We start from the raw sequence: 17,453 nt of genomic DNA, 5'->3' as shown, positions 1-17,453 counted from the left end.
TATAAATTGAACTAGATGTGAACTAATAAAGTGCAGCTAGTTGAGATAAGAGGGTTACAGATTGGCTGGGCGCAGTGGCTCACACCTGTAATCCCAGCACTTTGGGAGGCCAAGGCAGGCTGATCATGAGGTTAGGAGATCGAAACCATCCTGGCTAACACAATGAAACCCCGTCTCTACTAAAAATGCAAAAAATTAGCAGGGCGTGGTGGTGGGCACCTGTAGTCCCAGCTACTCAGGAGGCTGAGGCAGGAGAATGGTGTGAACCTGGGAGGCGGAGCTTGCAGTGAGCAGAGATCATGCCACTGCATTCCAGCCTGGGCAACAGAGTGAGACTCCGTCTCAAAAAAAAAAAAAAAAAGAGGGTTACAGATCATTGCACATGGAAAATATTCCCAGCAGTAAACACGTCCATTAATGTGATCTACAGCTTTTAAAAAGGAGCATCTCAGAATAAGAGGGTGGTACAATTTGCTTATTAAAATTGAGAAAGGAAAGAAAGAAAAGGCACACTGGAGTATAGTAGAAAGGGAAAAGAAGGACTGTGATTTCTCATGATTGAAAACTTGATTTAGATTGCATACGGCTTTTGCTACCCAAGACCAAGTGGCTCTGGCAAGACAGGGTTGTTTTCCGAATGCCAGACCGAGGTGCCTTACGAAGGCAGCTGCTGATGGTTCCAGATGTAGAGACAGGTGATGCAGGAGGGAAAGCTGGATTGGAAAAGGGAGAGTTTTGTAGATGGGCTAAGCTCAGTGTGACTTTGAGAGAGCAGAGCCAGCAGCATCTAGTCATCATTTGGATGTGCAGGACTAGAGCATGAATCTGACGTAGAGCTGTGGAATGAAGAGCAACAGCAGCTCTTTAAATACCGAGAAAGTGTGTAGAATGAAATTGGACAAGCCAAGCATGGTCGTTTCATGCCTTTAGTCCTAGCTACTTGGGAGGCTGAGGTGGGGGAATTACTTGAGCTCAGCAGTTGAGTCCAGCCTGGGCCAGATAGTGAAACCCTGTATCTTAAGAAAAAATAAGGCCAGGTACAGTATCTCATGCCTGTAATCCCAGCACTTTGGGAGGTCAAGTTGCTAGGATTGCTGGAGTGTAGGAGTTCCAAGACCAGACTGGGCAATAAAGTGAGACCCATTTCTACCAAAAAAAAAAAAAAAAAATCAAGAAATTAGCTGAACATGGTGGTACATGCCTGTGGCCCCAGTTACATGGCATGGCAGGCTGAGGCAGGAAGATCACTTGAGCCCAGGAGGTGGAGGCTGCACTGACCCATGTTCATGCCACTGCACTCCAGCCTGGGCAACAGAGTGAGACCCTGTCTCAAAAACAGATGAAGTGGACAGAAAATAGGTCGGTAAGGACTATTGTCTATTTAAAGGACAAGCCCACAGAGGAGTGGCTACTAGAGTGGGAAGAGGAAAAGCAGAAGAGGATAAGAAAAGGCGAAAGAGTTGAAGATAGGCGAGGCTGTGGTCACAGTGCTGAATGCTGCCAAGCAGTGACTTGATTCAGGAACACTCACTGGATGCTGTCTCTGTACCTCTTCTAAGTGCTGGGGTAGAGGAGAGGACAGGTGAAACACAGTTCTTGCTTTTATGAGCTTATGTTCTAGGAAGTTCAAACTTAAGTATTTTTTCAGGTAGTACGAAATAGCAGGAAGAGGAAGCAGGCTGAAGGGACACAGAGTGATTGGGGGCTATTTTAGGTAGAATGATAAGGAACAGCCTCTCTAGGGAGCTGACATTGGAACAGTGACCTGACTGAAGGGACGACAGAAAGCAGTGCTGACATTATAGGTAGCAGGATGACTGCCAAGACAGACAGAAAAGCGTTTGATGTGTGTTTGAGGAACAAACAGCAAGGTGACCAGCATGGTCAGAATGAAGAATGAGGGAAACCTTGAATGAGAATAAAGCAATTCCATCTTGGATGCTAATCTGCCATGTTCTGATTAATCCCACTTCCAAGAATTCATCTGCGATTTCTATTTTATCTTTTTAAAAAAATTATTTTTTATTTTTTATTTTTTGAGACAGAGTCTCACTCTGTCTCAGGTTGGACTGCAGTGGCACAATCACAACTCACTGCAAACTCCACCTCCCAGGTTCAAGCAATTCTCCTGCCTCAGCTTCCCGAGTAACTGGGATTACAGGCGCCTGCCACCACGCCTGGCTAATTTTTGTATTTTTAGTAGAGACAAGGTTTTACTATATTGGCCAGGCTGGTCTTGAACTCCTGACCTCAGGTGATCCGCCCACCTCGGCCTCCCAAAGTGCTGGGATTACAGGCATGAGCCACTGTGCCTGGCAGTACACATCCCTACTGAAGCACGCATTACCCTTTCCCTATGCTATATAAGCCCTGGTCAGGAAGGTGGGGGTAATGGTGCAGGGATCCACCATCTTGTCTTGGTGTCATCCCTGATTTGGTTCCTGTTAATAAATGCCTATTAAATGTATGTTTCTGAGAAACTTCATTTGTCAGCCTCTTTCTTTGGTATCTCAGTTTCCTTGACCTTTGCAGGTAGGTTTATATAAACCTGCTCACCAGAGAACAGGCAGTTTCTCAAAAAAATAAAAATAGAATTACCAAATGATCCAGCAATATCACTTCTGGATATATAGCCAAAATAATTGAAAGCAAGGTCTCATACAAATATTTGTACACTGATATTTATAGCAGTGGTATTCACACTCATCAAAAGATGGATGCAGCCTAATTGTCCATAGGCAGATGAATTGATAAAATGTGGTATACACATACAATAAAATATTCTTCAGCCTTTAAAAGGAAGGAAATTCTAACACATGCTATAACATGGATGAACATCAAGGACATTATGGTAAGTGAAATAAGCCAGTTACAAAAAGACAAATACTGTGTTCTTTCACTTATGTGAAGCATCTAGACTGAGTAAGCAAACTAATAGAAACAAAGTGGAACAGGGGTTGCCAGGGACATGGGGAAGGGAGAAAATGGGAAGTTGCTTAGCGGATATAGAGTTTTGGTTTTGTCAGATGAAAAAGTTCTGGAGATCGGTTGCATGGCAATGTGAATGTATATTACCCAACCCAAGGGTCCTCCTTGACCTCTGTTCCAACTGTATACTTAGAAGTGATTAAGTTAGTAAATTTTGTATATATTTTACCACAATTCAAAATAGAATAATAATAATAATAATTATTATTATTTGAGATCCCTCACTCTGTTGCCCAGGCTGGAGTGCAATAGCGCCATCTCAGATCACTGCAACCTCCGCCTTCTCGGTTCAAGCAATTCTACTGCCTCTGCCTCCCGAGTAGCTGGGATTACAGGCATGTACCCCCACGCCCAGCTAATTTTGTATTTTATTTTAGTAGACATGAGGTTTCTCCATGTTAGTCAGGCTGGTCTCCTGACTTCAGGTGATCCACCCACCTTGGCCTCCCAAAGTGCTGGGATTACAGGCCCTTTCCTCAAGTACCCATTTGAATATGTCCTCTGGCTTCCCCCAGGAGCCTGACTGATACCCACAGGTGAGTGGATGCTGGCGTGCTGCCGGGTCCCTGTTCCTCTGGTGACTGGCCAGCCAAGTCTCCGGGAGTCTCATTAGCGGGGGCAGGCGGTGGGCACAGCACAAACTGTGAGCTCAAATCCACAGAACAAAAGTGGGAGAAGACACCGGCAGGATGGACTGCCACAAAACTCTAGGCATTCGTGACGTCTGTCCTTTAAATCACACAAGGCATCATCAGGCTTCAGACATGAGACAGCCTAAGTATTTAAGTACTTCAAATAAACAAATTGTTTTTCAGAATTGGTCATTGCTAAGTTGGCAAATTGCTATTTGAAACATTGACTCTCCTTGACTCAGTGATTCAGCCAGCTAGTCCCTTGCCAAACTAGTTTGTTGGGCAAATTCCACCTTGAGAATGTATCTGCTCCTGTCAAAGCCAGATTCTCCCTGCCTGAGGCTGGACTTGACCTTCTGACTCAGGATATACTGACTGGGGTCCCTGGGCCCAAGGGTGGCCCCCTTGGGCCATTGTGGGCTGGACCTCTTCCATGATGGGGTGGTGGAGGGCAGGCCACACCTAATTCACCCTTGACCTCATCCAGGCAGGTGAAGTTCCCTGCAGGAGTCACCTGAGCCCAGCCCCTCAGACCATGATCCATCATGGTTAGGAGGATTTGGGGCTATCTCAGGTTCTTTGGCTACAAAGGGGTCCCACTCTTAGGGGTCTGCCCTCTATGGGGCACAGATGGCTTGCTGGGGTCCATGGGCTGGACTGGGTGGACGGGGATCTGGTTACAGCAGCAGCAGCTGGAAGGCCAATGGGAGGGCACCAGGGCCTGGGGCCCATGTCTGGTCCTGGGCCTCCCCAGGCCTCTTGTCTTCTCCCCCGTGGGCTTTCGGGATCTGTGTCTGGACCCAGCCTTGCCCTGGAGGTCTAGGGCCATGGGGTGTTGTCATTAGAATCGCAGTGCTCACACCAAGGCAGTGCATTAAATTAGTAGGGCAGGGTCTCATGGGCAGGGACCATGTGGAGGGGGTGGGGGGAAGGGCAGTTGTCCCCAGAGGCTGTGGTGGGCCTGGCTCTGGGCTGGGCAGTGGGCCAGGGTCCTGCTGTGTGGCTGAGCTCTGACCACAGGCTGTCTGGGGCTGGTGAGCTCCTGAGAGAGGGGACTGGAGCAGAGTACCCTAGGGTGGGAGCTCACGAGGAGGGGTCTGTGGGGTCTGGAAACCATTCTAGAGCAGGCAGATGACACGTGTCAGGGGAACAGGCATAGAAAGGACCCCTGTGGGGGTGGGGGACACACAGCCTCAGAAGGAACAGGGAAGGGGCTTTGACAGGCCCAGGGAGCATCCCTGAGGTTTCCTAGCACAATTCCCACCAGCCATGTCCCAGGGGTCCCCCTGCCCCCAACCCTCTGCAGTGCCAGCCCAATGCCCTGAGCAAAACATCCTGGACTCTGGCTGTTACAAAGGAGGACACAGTCATCTGGACCCGCCCGAGCTCCAGGCCGCCCACTTTCACAGCCCTGTCTGGGTCCAGAAGTTCATACGTATGTCAATGAAAAATGTGCAGGAATCATATTATTGTGTTCCCTTTCATAAAGAGGGCCCCTCTAAGTATATAAATGAAAAATGTGCAGGAATCATATGATTGTTCCCTTTCATAAAGAGGGCCCCTCTAAATTGTTTAAGCCCTGATTCACCCCTGCCCAAAGGAGACAGCAATGGCATGTGTGGGGCCGTGGCCTTGAGACCCAGAGGTCCTGCTGCCCACGATGCCCACTGCCCACCCTAGGGGGACTGGCCGTAGCCCTGGAGCCCCCAAACACCATGCAGGCATGCAAGAGGGTCTCAGCTCCCGAGTACCAGGCTGGGAGGGCCCACAGTCCAGTAAACTAATCAAGCTCCGCCACACCCAGGAGAGCAGCTCCAGGAGCCTGCACTGGGGAGAGAGCCTCAGACCCCTGCCCCGGGCCTGCACCCCAGAAGTAGGAGCACGGGAACACCTCTCCTTGGCGCCCGGCCAGCGGAAGTCACATCCCCCAGCCCTCTGGCTCCAGGCAGCCTCATGTCCCAGTCATTCCTTGGCCCACCCCACCGGTTGGTCAGAGCTCACTGCCCAAGGGCACCTCCCAGCACCTCAGTGATGAGTGGAGGGAACAGGTGTTTACCAGGAGCTGGCATGCTTTGTCTCAGGGATGATTAGTGACACAGCCAGGAAGGCACGCTATCCCCATTTTACAGATGAGGAAACGGAGGCTCAGGTTGGGCTGGTGACTAAGGGAAGCAGCATGTGGCAGGTGGCTTGAGGCATCTCTGTCCATCATGAGTGACTAGGGAGCAGCCCTGCCATGCCTCATGCAATGTGCCAGGAGCCAGGGAAGCTGCTTTCTCAGGGATTCTAATTAGGACTAGAAGCATCTCCCTGAGTGGTGGTGGAGGCTTCTGTCTACTCCTCCAGGACTGCCAGGGGATAGGAGGGCACCGCTGACGTCACAGAGCCTCTAGGGTGAGTGAGCATCAGCTGAGCAGCACCAGGTGACTACGCTTCTCCTCAGTGCTGTGCCCCCTCTGCCTTGGGCAAGGCACCACCCTGAACGCCCCACCTATCCCATGGAGGCTGCAAACTGCTCTGCAGAGCCAGGGTCTCCAGGAATGGGGAGGGCAGTCACCCTCACTCCACTTGTGTTTGTGACCCAAAGCACTGCCCAGGTCTCCAGGCCCATAGAACCCCCAAACCCCCCACTGGGCCATACTGGAGACATTGAGCAGCAGGCTTAGAATCCTAGGCCTTGTCTCCAGGTACATATCCGTGCCCAGGCTTGGGAAGCTTTGGTCTCAGGGGGGCTGGCGCTCACGCCCCCTGCCTCAAGGAAGAGGCATGTCCAGATCTCTCCTGTCCAGCCTCAGCCCTGCTCCCTGCCCCTATCCTTCATGGGGTCCCTAGGACGGGGTTACAGACGTCTCGTGCTGTCAGGGGATGCTGCTACCCCAGTGCCAGGGTGGTTCCACCCAGCCCCTTCCTGCTGCCACCCTCTCTGACTCACCTGTCCAGCCTCCTACTGGGCTGGGGCCAGGGCATGTTGTATAACAAGCTATAAAAGCACGTTGGGCCAGTCCTCAGCATCCTAGTTGGCCACTGTCTGCTGCCACATGATGCTGGGAGGCCTGGGGAAGCTGGCTGCTGAGGGCCTGGCCCACCGCACCGAGAAGGCCACCGAGGGAGCCAGTGAGGACCTGGGGCTCCTTTCTACCTGGGCTGGGGGGATCTGGGGCAGACTGGGTCTGTTGGAGGCAGATCTTAGTAGGCAGGTGAGGACCTGGGGGGAGGCCTTGGGCCCTCAGGAACCCTGGCCTGCAGCCCCACCAGGACAGCACGGAGTTGAGGGGTGCAGAGCTGAGGAGGTCTCCTGGGGGCAGGGCATGGGTCCTGGTGCTGGGTGAACAGTGGCAGCTTGGACCCTTCCCTCTGGAAATCTGGGGAACCTTTCTTGTCAAAACAGCCTATTCTGAATAACCTATGCAGGAAAAGGAAGATGGATTTTTATTTTTACCATAACTTTAAAGCTTCAAAGATTTCTTAACAAGTCACCAAGTCTGATCTGTTCAAAGTCAAAAAGGACATTTTCAATGTCATCCAAGTCCCCTACAGCATGTTTATTTGTATTTGTATTTGAGATGGAGTCTTGCTCTGTCCGCCAGGCTGGAGTGTAGTGGTGCGATGTTGGCTCACTGTAAACTCTGCCTCGTGGGTTCAAATGATTCTTGTGCCTCAGCCTCCTGAGTGGCTGGGATTACAGGCACCCACCACCATGCCCGGCTAATTTTTGTATTTTTAGCAGAGATGGGGTTTCGCCATGTTGGCCAGGCTGGTCTCAAACTCCTGACCTCACGTGATCCGTTCCTCTTGGCCTCCCAAAGTGCTGGAATTACAGGCATGAGCCACCGCACCCGGTCCCGAAGTGTATTTTGTATGCGGAGGTCAGCAGCTGTGCGTAGGGAGGCCCAGCCAGGCACCACCCGTGGGTCGTGTGAAAAACAGTCTTGCCTGAGTTTGTGTCCTCTTTCTAAATGGCAGCAGATGCGTATTTTGTTTTTGACTCTGCAGCTGGTGTGGACCACCTGCTTTAACCTTTCACTAGCCTCTGAGTTTCTGTGATTCCTGTTGGGAGAAAAGCTGAGTGTTGGGAGAGAAACTGAGGCAGGGCTTGCATGTCTGCTAGACTTGCTGGCTCCTGGCTTCCAGCACTCCCATTATCTCAAGTAGCCATACGTTTCTCGTTCACTTGATACATCTTTTCCTTTCAACCCCCACATCCTCACCACCTGTTTCCTTGCTAGATCACCAATAAATAGGTGGGCTCCCAGAGCTCGGGGCCAGTGCAGCCTCCACACGTGCGATGGCCCTCTCGTCCAATTTCTCTCTCAAACTGTCTTTTTCTCATTCCTTTGTCTCCGTGGGACTTTGTCGCCCCCACGACCTGGTGTTGGGTCTCATCATCCCAACAAATTCCCTTTCTAAAGATGAGGGAACCCAGAGGTGGAAGGTAGAGTTAGAGTAAGAACCATTGCTTCTGACTCCGAAATTTTTCAGTTCTAGCACGCTACCACCCACACTTTAAAAAACTCTGAAGTAGGCAGAGAATTCCCTCTTGTTGGAGGAATTGCTTTGAGAGATGTGGTTTTACTGGATGAGCCTTTGGAAATTGACCCGAGGCAGGCACCAGCACATCCTGAAAGGGGTGTGACCTGGCACACAGACCCAGCCTGGGCTTCATGTCTCAGCTGGCAAGATGGTCTGCTCATTGCCATTCCAGGCCGGGCAGGGCCAAGGGGTTTCAAGGACCCGTGCCCTCATGGGGCTCACTGAGCTCGTCTTCCGGCAGCCAGGGCCCAGCATCTCCTACTGAAACCTGCTGTGGACGAAGGTCCTTCTTGTGAGCCAGTCTGTCCTGGCTGGGGGTGTCATCCCAGAGCCCCACCGTGGATGTCCAGGGATTTATAGGTCCATTGTGAGGATAAGCCAGCACTGAGCCCTCACCCTGGACTTGGGGGGGCATGGGCCTGCTCTGAGCCCTCACACTGGATTGAGAGGGCAGTGGGCCTGCTCTGAACTCTCACGCTGGACTCAAGGGCAGCGGGCCTGCTCTGAGACCTCTCCCTGGACTGGGAAGGCAGTGGACCTGATCTGAGCCCTCACCCTGGACTGGGAGGGCAGCGGGCCTGCTCTGAGACCTCACTCTGGACTTGTCTCCTCTGTTCAGTTCATGCCGTGGAGGAAGTGGTGAAGGAGGTGGTGGGACATGCCAAGGAGACTGGAGAGAAAGGTACAGTCGGCTGAGGTCGGGCAGGGAAGCAGGGAGGGAGGAAGGGAAGCCAGGTGCTGGGCCAGTCTGTTCTTTGACTAACCAGGTCAAACTCTGCCCCTGATGTCGCAGCCTTTCAGAGCCTCTCAGCTGGCAGTTATCTATGCTCATCGGAGGCCACAGAGCGTACTGCGTTAGGGCACTGTCTAGATGGTTCTCTCTGTGGAATGATAAGAAGACAAAGTCATGAAAGACTATGTGACAGCACACTGGGACAAAACATTTAACACGGCCAGGCATGGCGGCGGCTCACTCCTGTAATCCCAGCACTTTGGGAGGCCAAGGCGGGTGGATCACAAGGTCAGGAGATTGAGACCATCCTGGCTAACGTGGTGAAACCCCGTCTCTACTAAAAATACAAAAATCAACTGGGCATGGTGACACATGCCTATAATCCCAGCTACTCAGGAGTCAGAGGCAGGAGAATCCCTTGAACTTGGGAGGCGGAGGTTGCAGTGAGCTGAGATTGTTCCAGTGCACTCCAGCCTGGGTAACAGGGCAAGACTGTGTCTCAAAAACAAAAACAAACCATAAACGGAGTGACTTAGAAACAACAGAAATTCATTTCTCACACTCCTGGAGGATGGGAAGTGCAAGGTCAAGGCACTGGCAGATTTGGCATCTGGTGAGGGCATCTTCCTGGTTCATGGATGGGCCTAGCTGTGTCCTCACATCGTGGAAGGAGCTAGCTCTCTGTGGTCTTTTTTACGTGGGGTGCTAATTTCAACTTCCCAAAGGCCCCAAAGGCCCCACCTCTTAATACCATCACATTAGGACTGAGGATTTCAACATAGGAGTTTTGAGGGAGAAGACATCATAAACATTTAGACATAGTAATAACATAAGAGACTTTGGCCTAATCTTGGAGAGGGGAGAATCTTTAGAACTATGACAAAAAAAACCCAGTAGCCATAAGGGAAATATTAAATAAATTCGACAGTCCAAAACTTTGAAATTTTCTGTAGCCAAAAAAAACAAAACAAAACAAAACAACAACAACAAACTATAAACCAAAAGAAAAATCACAAACTGATGAAAAAATATTTGTAATACAAATGATAATCCAATATAACAACCCAATATAAAAATGGCCAAAAGACATAAGCAGGCATTTTCCAGACAAAAGGACAAGCAGGCAATGTACCCACGAGTAGATGCTCAGTCTCACTCACAGTTGAAGAAATACAAGTTGTTGGGGAAATTAAAACCAAATTCAAATTCATTCTGCCAGGAGGCCACTCCAGGGACTAATCCATTAAGATGGCCACATCCCACAGGCCACTCAAGGGGACACAAGTTCAGCAGGTGGATCACTAGGACATTCTTCCTCTTTCTTTCCAACAGCCATTGCCGAAGCCATAAAGAAAGCCCAAGAGTCAGCGGACAAAAAGATGAAGGAAGTCACTGAGACAGTGACCAACACAGTCACAAATGCCATCACCCATGCAGCAGAGAGTCTGGGCAAACTTGGACAGTGAGTGCACCTGCTACCACGGCCCACCCTTCCCGAGTCCCAATAAAAAGCCATGAAATCTGTACTTCGAGCCCTGGATTTATTCCCATTTGGATGGAAACACTAGGCAAAGTGTTTTCTTGTTGATATAAAATATTTTACGTATTTATGGAGTACATTTGAGTATTTATTACATGCACAGAATGTGTGGTGATCAGTTGGTGTTTGGGGTGCCCATCACCTTGAATATTTGGTATTACTATGTGTTGGGTACATTTCAAGTCCCCTCTTCTAGCTACTTTGTTTTCTTGTTTTTGTTTTTGTTTTGAGACAGAGTCTTGCTCTGTCACCCAGGCTGGAGGGCAGTGGCGTGATCTCTGTTCACTGCAACCTCTGCCTCCCAGGTTCAAGCAATTCTCCTGCCTCAGTCTCCCGAGTAGCTAGGAATACAAGCGCAGGCCACGACACCTGGCTAGTTTTTTATTTTTTAGTTTTTGTATTTTTAGTAGAGACGGGGTTTCACCAAGCTATCCAGGCTGGTCTCAAACTCCTGACCTCAAGTAATCAGCCTGCCTGGGCCTCCAAAAATGCTGGGATTATAGGCATGGGATACTGCACCTAGCCTTCTAGCTGCTTTGAAATATACAATACATTGCTGCTAACTATAGTCACCCTAGGTGAAGTATTTTTCAACAGAAACACTTTGCATGTCCCCCGTGTCTCCTCTGCTGAGGCGGACACTGGCATTGGGGCCCCTGCTGCTGGCTGGATAGGTCCCCATGGTTAATCAGATGCTTCTGTCTCACGCTAAGATCTTTCATGTCAGGAAGGGGCTCTTCTGGAAGAATAGTTAGTGTCTGTGCTACGTTTGCTAAAAAACTGTTTCCCAGAAACTATACATAGCTTTCAGGCACCTCAGTACTTCAAGAACACAGTAAAGGAGGACCCTCATTTGTTTTGCATGTTTTTGGGATTTTTCTTGAGATGTTGTTGCAGGACTCAGGGCAGATAAGCAGTTTGATGAAGAATTTAACAAGGCAGGTCCCCAACTGAGCTGCTTCCTGTTCTCACAGAGATCAGATAAGCATTTCTGCTGGACAGTTACAGAATCCGGTTAAGGAAAGACTGAGTCACTGCTCAGTCATCCTAGAAGCCGCTGTTTTTCTTCTCTTTTTTTTTTTTTTTGAGACGGAGTCTCACTCTGTTGCCCAGGCAGGAGTTCAGTGGCATGGTCTTGGCTCACTGCAACCTCTGCCTCCTGGATTCAAACAATTCTCCTGCCTCAGCCTACTGAGTAGCTGGGACTACAGGCGCCCGCCACCATGCCCAGCTAATTTTTTGTATTTTTAGTAGAGACGGGATTTCACCATGTTAGCCAGGATGGTCTCGATCTCCTGACCTCATGATCCACCTGCCTTGGCCTCCCAAAGTGCTGGGATTAGAGGCGTGAGCCACCGCACCTGGCCCAGAATATTTAGTGACTGATGTCAGGCCTACGTGTTGATAGTGGGTAGTAGTGGGCAGATGCCTGGCCCTCTCTCTTTCTTCTCATGAGCAAGTCAGTATCACAGAGGTTAAACATATCTTTAAGTAGCATTTAACTTAAGATTTTTTTAATAAAAAAGAAATAATTTGTAAAAATATTGCATCCCCTATTAATCTTGCTGGAAGCTATTTGTTCTTAGCAGAAATGAGAAGAAAGTGTGTTTTGCTTAAAAAAGAAGTGAGTTGTTCATCATATTTCTGGATCTCATCTAGACTTGGCCTCACAGTTGGTGAACAGCCCAGGAATAGCCAATGTCTTAGCTTTGGAACGTTTGCCACTTTCCAGCTACAGCTGGATCTTATATCCTGGTTTGCTTCCTGATGACTTTCAAATTCTCCTGATCCAAACGCAAGCGCAGAAGCACGAGCACATTGTTGGTGGCAGTAGAGACTGAAACACCCTCTTTGGATGGCAGTGCCTCTCACAGGACTTCATTCTCCAGGTGTGCACAGGTACACACAGGAGCCCAAAGGATAAACAGAGATTTATTGAAGCATATTTGTATTACTGAGAGATTAGAAACATCCTAAAATGTTAACCAAATCACTTGGATGAAAAGTTTTGCTCTGCTTATTAGGTTTGGCATACAATGTGGACGTGACATCTATCACTTCCGGTGTATTATGGATACTTTAGCTCAAAAACTAAGACCTGTACCTAGATGGACACCAAAAGGGACTGGTAAACAAATATTGCATATACAGGGGTGTGGGGCAGCTCCGGGGCGGGGGATGGCGGCAGCCTCGGTTGCCCCGGCTCCAGGACGACCAGGTGGATTCCAGAAGCACTGTGAAACGGGCTGGCTCCTGAGCCAGCCGGGAGGACACTTACTACAGCTGCTCAGAAGCACCACTGGAAGTTCAGATGTGGGTGCCCCCGCCAGAAGCAGAGAAGGGTACAGAGAAGCTACAGAGAAGCCCCTCCTGATGCCCCAGGGAGCAAGCCGACTCCTTCCAGGATCCAGGAACGCCACAAAGCAATATGAAACCCGTTCATGAGAGGAGTGAGGAATGGCTTCCACCAAAGAAACGAGACCTCCCCATGACCAGCCAGGCACAGTGGCTCAGGTCTGTAATCCCAGCACTTTGGGAGGTCGAGGTGGGTGGATCACCTGAGGTCAGAAGTTTGAGACCAGCCTGGCCAACATGATGAAAACCCGTTTCTACTAAAAATACAAAAATTAGCCAGGTGTGGTCACACATGCCTGTAATTCCGGCTACTTGGGAGGCTGAGATGGGAGAATCACTTGAACCTGGGAGGCAGAGGTTTCATTGAGCCGAGATTGTGTCACTGCACTCTAGGCTGGGTGACAGAGAGAGTCTCCATCTAAAAAAAAAAGAGGTATGCCAAATCAAACAAAAATTACAGAAATCTATCATAGGATAGCTGGGCACGGTGGCTCATGTCTGTAATCCCAGCACTTTGGGAGGCCGAGGCAGGTGGATCATGAGGTCAGGAGATCGAGACCATCCTGCCCAATATGGTGAAAACCTGTCTCTACTAAAAATACAAAAAGTAGCCAGGTGTGGTGGTGGGCGCCTGTAGTCCCAGCTGCTCAGGAGACTAAGGCAGGAGAATCACTTGAACCCAGGAGGCGGAGGTTGTAGTGAGCCGAGATCGCGCCACTGCACTCCAGCCTGGGCAACAAGAGCGAAAACTCTGTCTCAGAAAAAAAAAAAAGAGAGAAATCTGTCATAGGATTATATGAGGAAACCAGTTTTATTTATATAGGAACTACCTATCTTTTGACTAGATCTCTGAGCTCCGGGCAGAGCCCACACTGAATCCTGGGTCTCCAAAAAGGGAGAATTATTATGAGGCTAGACCATGTGATGCTTTCACAGTGCACTTAAAAAGTTTTTTTAAACGAAGACACTTCTAATGTCTAAACTACACTCTTCCTTTAAAAAGCCTTTGGTGCAATAACTCTTTTAGTCAATAAGTCAGGTAACACAATACAAAAGCAAGCAGCGTAAGAGCTGAGATGAACTTGTCTGCTTATACTCTTGGGGTTTCATAAGGAAAAACAGGTTTCTCCCCAAAAGGGCATCTGGCGCCTTCTCTGCTTTCTTGAAGGAAAGTCAGGCTATTATAAACTATAATATTTTAGGTCCCTTATGCAGCAGAGGGTGCGAGAGAGAGAGAGACAGCAGAAGTAAATGAAAAAAAAAAACAGAATTCAGTCAACTGAGAAAAAAAATCTTTAGCTAGAAAAAAAAAGAGAGAGAGACAAGGTCCTAGGAGAAAAAAAAAATGTGAAGGCCTTTTCAATACAAACACACACATATACACACACATACACACATGCACAAACACACACACACGTGCACAAACACACACACATGCACACACACATAAACACATCCACATGCATACACACACATGCACACACATACACACATGCCCAAATACACATGAACACACACATACACACATGCACAAACACACATACACACACGCACAAATACACATGAACACACACACATACACACATGCACAAACACACACACACGCACACATCTTGGATGTTAGCTTTTAGTTAAGCTGACTTTTAATCATTGAGCTCCTTTTAAAAAACCTTTTTAAATCTCATTACCATAATTCAGCTAGAACAAATTGCTGCTATTTCAGAAGTGCCAAGTATCAAACCAGAACTAGCTTGATTTAGGAACAACACCAAAGCAGTCGTGGTGGTAAAAAAGAAGCCAGAGCCCTTAGCTATGGAACTGCAGTGTGGGGTGACAGCCATTGCCCTTTCAGTTTGGCCTGGCTAGCAAAAAGGTGGCCTTGTTATGGAAATAAGTCCCCTTAAGTAATCAAAATAAAAAATCTTTGCTACTTTTTTTTCTTTTTTTTTTTCCTGTTGTTGGCCGTTTTTCTCCCCCACCACACTGTGGCAAATTAGCCACTTCAGAGGTTTTGTTCCCCATAATTTGGAAGTTTCCTTTGGATTTGATGGAGTCGGATAGAGCTGATCAATCCCAATGGGAAAAAGACTGAAACAACAACAAAAACAGAAACAAACAAACAACAACAAAAACAATTAAGCAAAACAAAGATCGTACAACTTATCCTACTACTGAGTGCTCTAATGGTAAAGATAAATTACAACCAACTGGTTGTTAACTTTAGCCAAGACGAACCCCAATTCAGTTACCCATCCTTAGGTAAAGAATGGGTCTCAGGCTGAAGGCCGCTCTCTACCATCCTAGATGCTGGAAAAAACTCAAATTTGTCTTCCCCATTGGAAGCAAGGTCAAACTCCATAAAGGAGTTACCTGCATTTCATCGTCATCAAAGCAGGAAAAACTTGCCTTTCTTGTGTTGGAAGCTAGTAAAACTCCAACAAAAGGAGTTGTACAGCAAAATAAACTTTAGATCTTGATCAAATTTTGGAAGATCAGTGATTGGAGGGGATGCCTCCAGGCCTCAGCAAATTGTCCTGTTGGTTTGAGCCATAAAGATAGTTCAAGCTGGTACCGAGCACGGATAGGAGATTTGTCAAAGGTCAGGAGCGCCTCTACCCAGAATCCCTTTATGGTTGCCAAAATGTGAGCCCTGAATATCTGAGAAAGGTCTTGTTTAATTTAGAAAGCTTATTTTGCCAAGATTGAGGATGCACACCTGTGACACAGCCTCAGAAGGTCCTGATGACACGTGCCCAAGGTAGTCAGGGCACAGCTTGGTTTTATACATTTTAGGGAGACATGAGACATCAATCTATATATATCAGATATACATTGGTTCTGTCAAGAAAGGTCAGACAGCTCAAGCAGCCAGAAGGCTTCCAGGTCACAGGTAGGTGAGAGACAAATGGTTGCATTCCTCTGAGTTTCTGATTAGCCTTTGCAAAGGAGGCAATCAGATATGCATTTATCTCAGTGAACAGAGGGATGACTTTGAATAGAATGGGAGGCAGGTTTGCCCTAAGCAGGTCCCAGCTTGACTTTTCCCTTTAGCTTAGTGATTTTGGGGCCCCAAGATTTATTTTCCATTCACTATGTGTGTGTGTGGGGGGTGTGTGTGTGTGGGGCGGTGTATGTATATTTATATATATGTGTGTGTATATACACACACAAATAAACAAATTGAAAAATCTCATTAAGTACAGCAAGTCATATGGTATTTTTAACTTGCCCTATTCTATTCTCATCCCCTCCTCACTGGCTCCACTGCAGCTTTGAAAATCAACAGCCCATAATTACAGTGAGGACCCATAGCCCGGCAGCCACTGGAAAGACAGAACGGGGCTGGATTTCCTTCAAAGCCTCATTCCCAGAGAACTGTCATTTGAATTGGCTGGTGGTTTTCAGAAACATCCCACTGCCAGGATGTCTTTATTTGTCCTAAGAGCTCACTTAATGCAAACGTTTTTTCCTTACGGTATTTGTCAAAAACATTTGAAGGCCTTTATTCAAGTTGGTGCCTGTATGAGGTTGTACATAACATTTTGGGCAGACAATAGGCTAACCAAAAAGCTTTAAAAGAAAAGCAGGAGAATGAGATGTCCATAAGGGCTTTGAAAATTCCAACTGAATGATTCCTGGGAATCTGTGAGGCTACTCCCAAGTGTAGGGCTGCGTACATGTTCAGTAAAGACCTGGGAAGGCTCAAAGCTCTCACCTCTGACTGACCTTGAGGCTCTGGGCAAGCAGGAAGTGAAGGCTAAGGCAGAGATGTAAACTGCGTGGCTGAGTATTGAAGAGTAGCCCCAGACTACAAAATTATTTCAGAAAGCTCATTAAACACTGGACAACAATAACAAACAGCAGCAACAACAGCAACAACAAATAGTGGGTATAGAATCTGATTTCCAGAGTTGTCACATTAGATCAGGGGTCCCCAACTCTGTGGGCCATGAACTAGGTCCATGGCCTAGTGAGGAACTGGGCCACACAGCAGTAGGAGCAGTGAGCAAGTAAGCGAAGCTTCATCTGTATTTACTGTTCCCCATCACTCGCATTACTGCCTGCGTTTTGCCTGCTGTCAGATCAATGGTGGCATTAGATTCTCATAGGAGCACCAACCTTATCATGAACTGAACGTGTGAGAGGTCTAGGTTGCATGCCCCTTATGAGAATCTGATGCCTGATAATCTAATGCACTTCCCCTGCAGTGTGCATCTGTCACTATCTCCCATCATCCCCAGATGGGACCGTCTAGTTGCAGGAAAACAAGCTCCGGGCTCCCACTGATTCTACTTTATGGTGAGGTGCATAATTATTATATATTACAATGTAATAATAATAAAAATAAAGTGCACAATAAATGTAATGTGCCTGTGCTGGGTGCCATTGCTCACGCTCATAATCCCAGAACTTTGGGAGGCCGAGGCAGGTGGATCACCTGAGGTCAGGAGTTTGAGACCAGCCTGGCCAACATGATGAAACCCCATCTCTACTAAAAAGACAAAACTTAGCCAGTTGTGGTGGCCGGTGCCTGTAATCCTAGTTACCTGGGAGGCTGAGGCAGGAGAATTGCTTGAACCCAGGAGGCAGAGATTGCAGTGAGCCTAGATTACACCACTGTACTCTAGCCTGGGTGACAAGAGTGAGATTTTGTCTCAAAAAATAATATATATAT

General features: G+C 48.1%; 2 protein-coding genes across 2 annotated transcripts in view; both read left to right on the top strand.

The window, feature by feature from the left end:
* The window catches only part of LOC112631324 (anthrax toxin receptor-like), a 724,187-nt gene that overhangs the window by 127,836 nt on the left and 578,898 nt on the right, over positions 1 to 17,453 (top strand).
* LOC112631334 (protein FAM25A-like) lies at positions 6,626 to 10,409 on the top strand. The gene is made up of 3 exons (XM_025396277.1): positions 6,626 to 6,734; positions 8,770 to 8,832; positions 10,216 to 10,409. Exons 1-3 carry the CDS (start codon positions 6,659 to 6,661, stop codon positions 10,347 to 10,349), a joined length of 273 nt encoding a protein of 90 aa, XP_025252062.1. The 5' UTR covers positions 6,626 to 6,658; the 3' UTR covers positions 10,350 to 10,409.

The sequence above is a fragment of the Theropithecus gelada genome, chromosome 9, assembly GCF_003255815.1.
Source record: "Theropithecus gelada isolate Dixy chromosome 9, Tgel_1.0, whole genome shotgun sequence".
Classification (NCBI taxonomy): domain Eukaryota; kingdom Metazoa; phylum Chordata; class Mammalia; order Primates; family Cercopithecidae; genus Theropithecus; species Theropithecus gelada.
Note: the sequence above shows the minus strand (reverse complement) of the source record. Positions and strands in the feature narration are given on the sequence as shown.

Coding starts and splice junctions, on each gene's coding strand:
- LOC112631334 (XM_025396277.1), top strand. CDS start 6,659: ATGATGCTGGGAGGCCTGGGGAAGCTGGCTGCTGAGGGCCTGGCCCAC. Junction 6,735..8,769: donor GAAGGCCACCGAGGGAGCCA/GTGAGGACCTGG, acceptor TCCTCTGTTCAG/TTCATGCCGTGGAGGAAGTG. Junction 8,833..10,215: donor CAAGGAGACTGGAGAGAAAG/GTACAGTCGGCT, acceptor TCTTTCCAACAG/CCATTGCCGAAGCCATAAAG.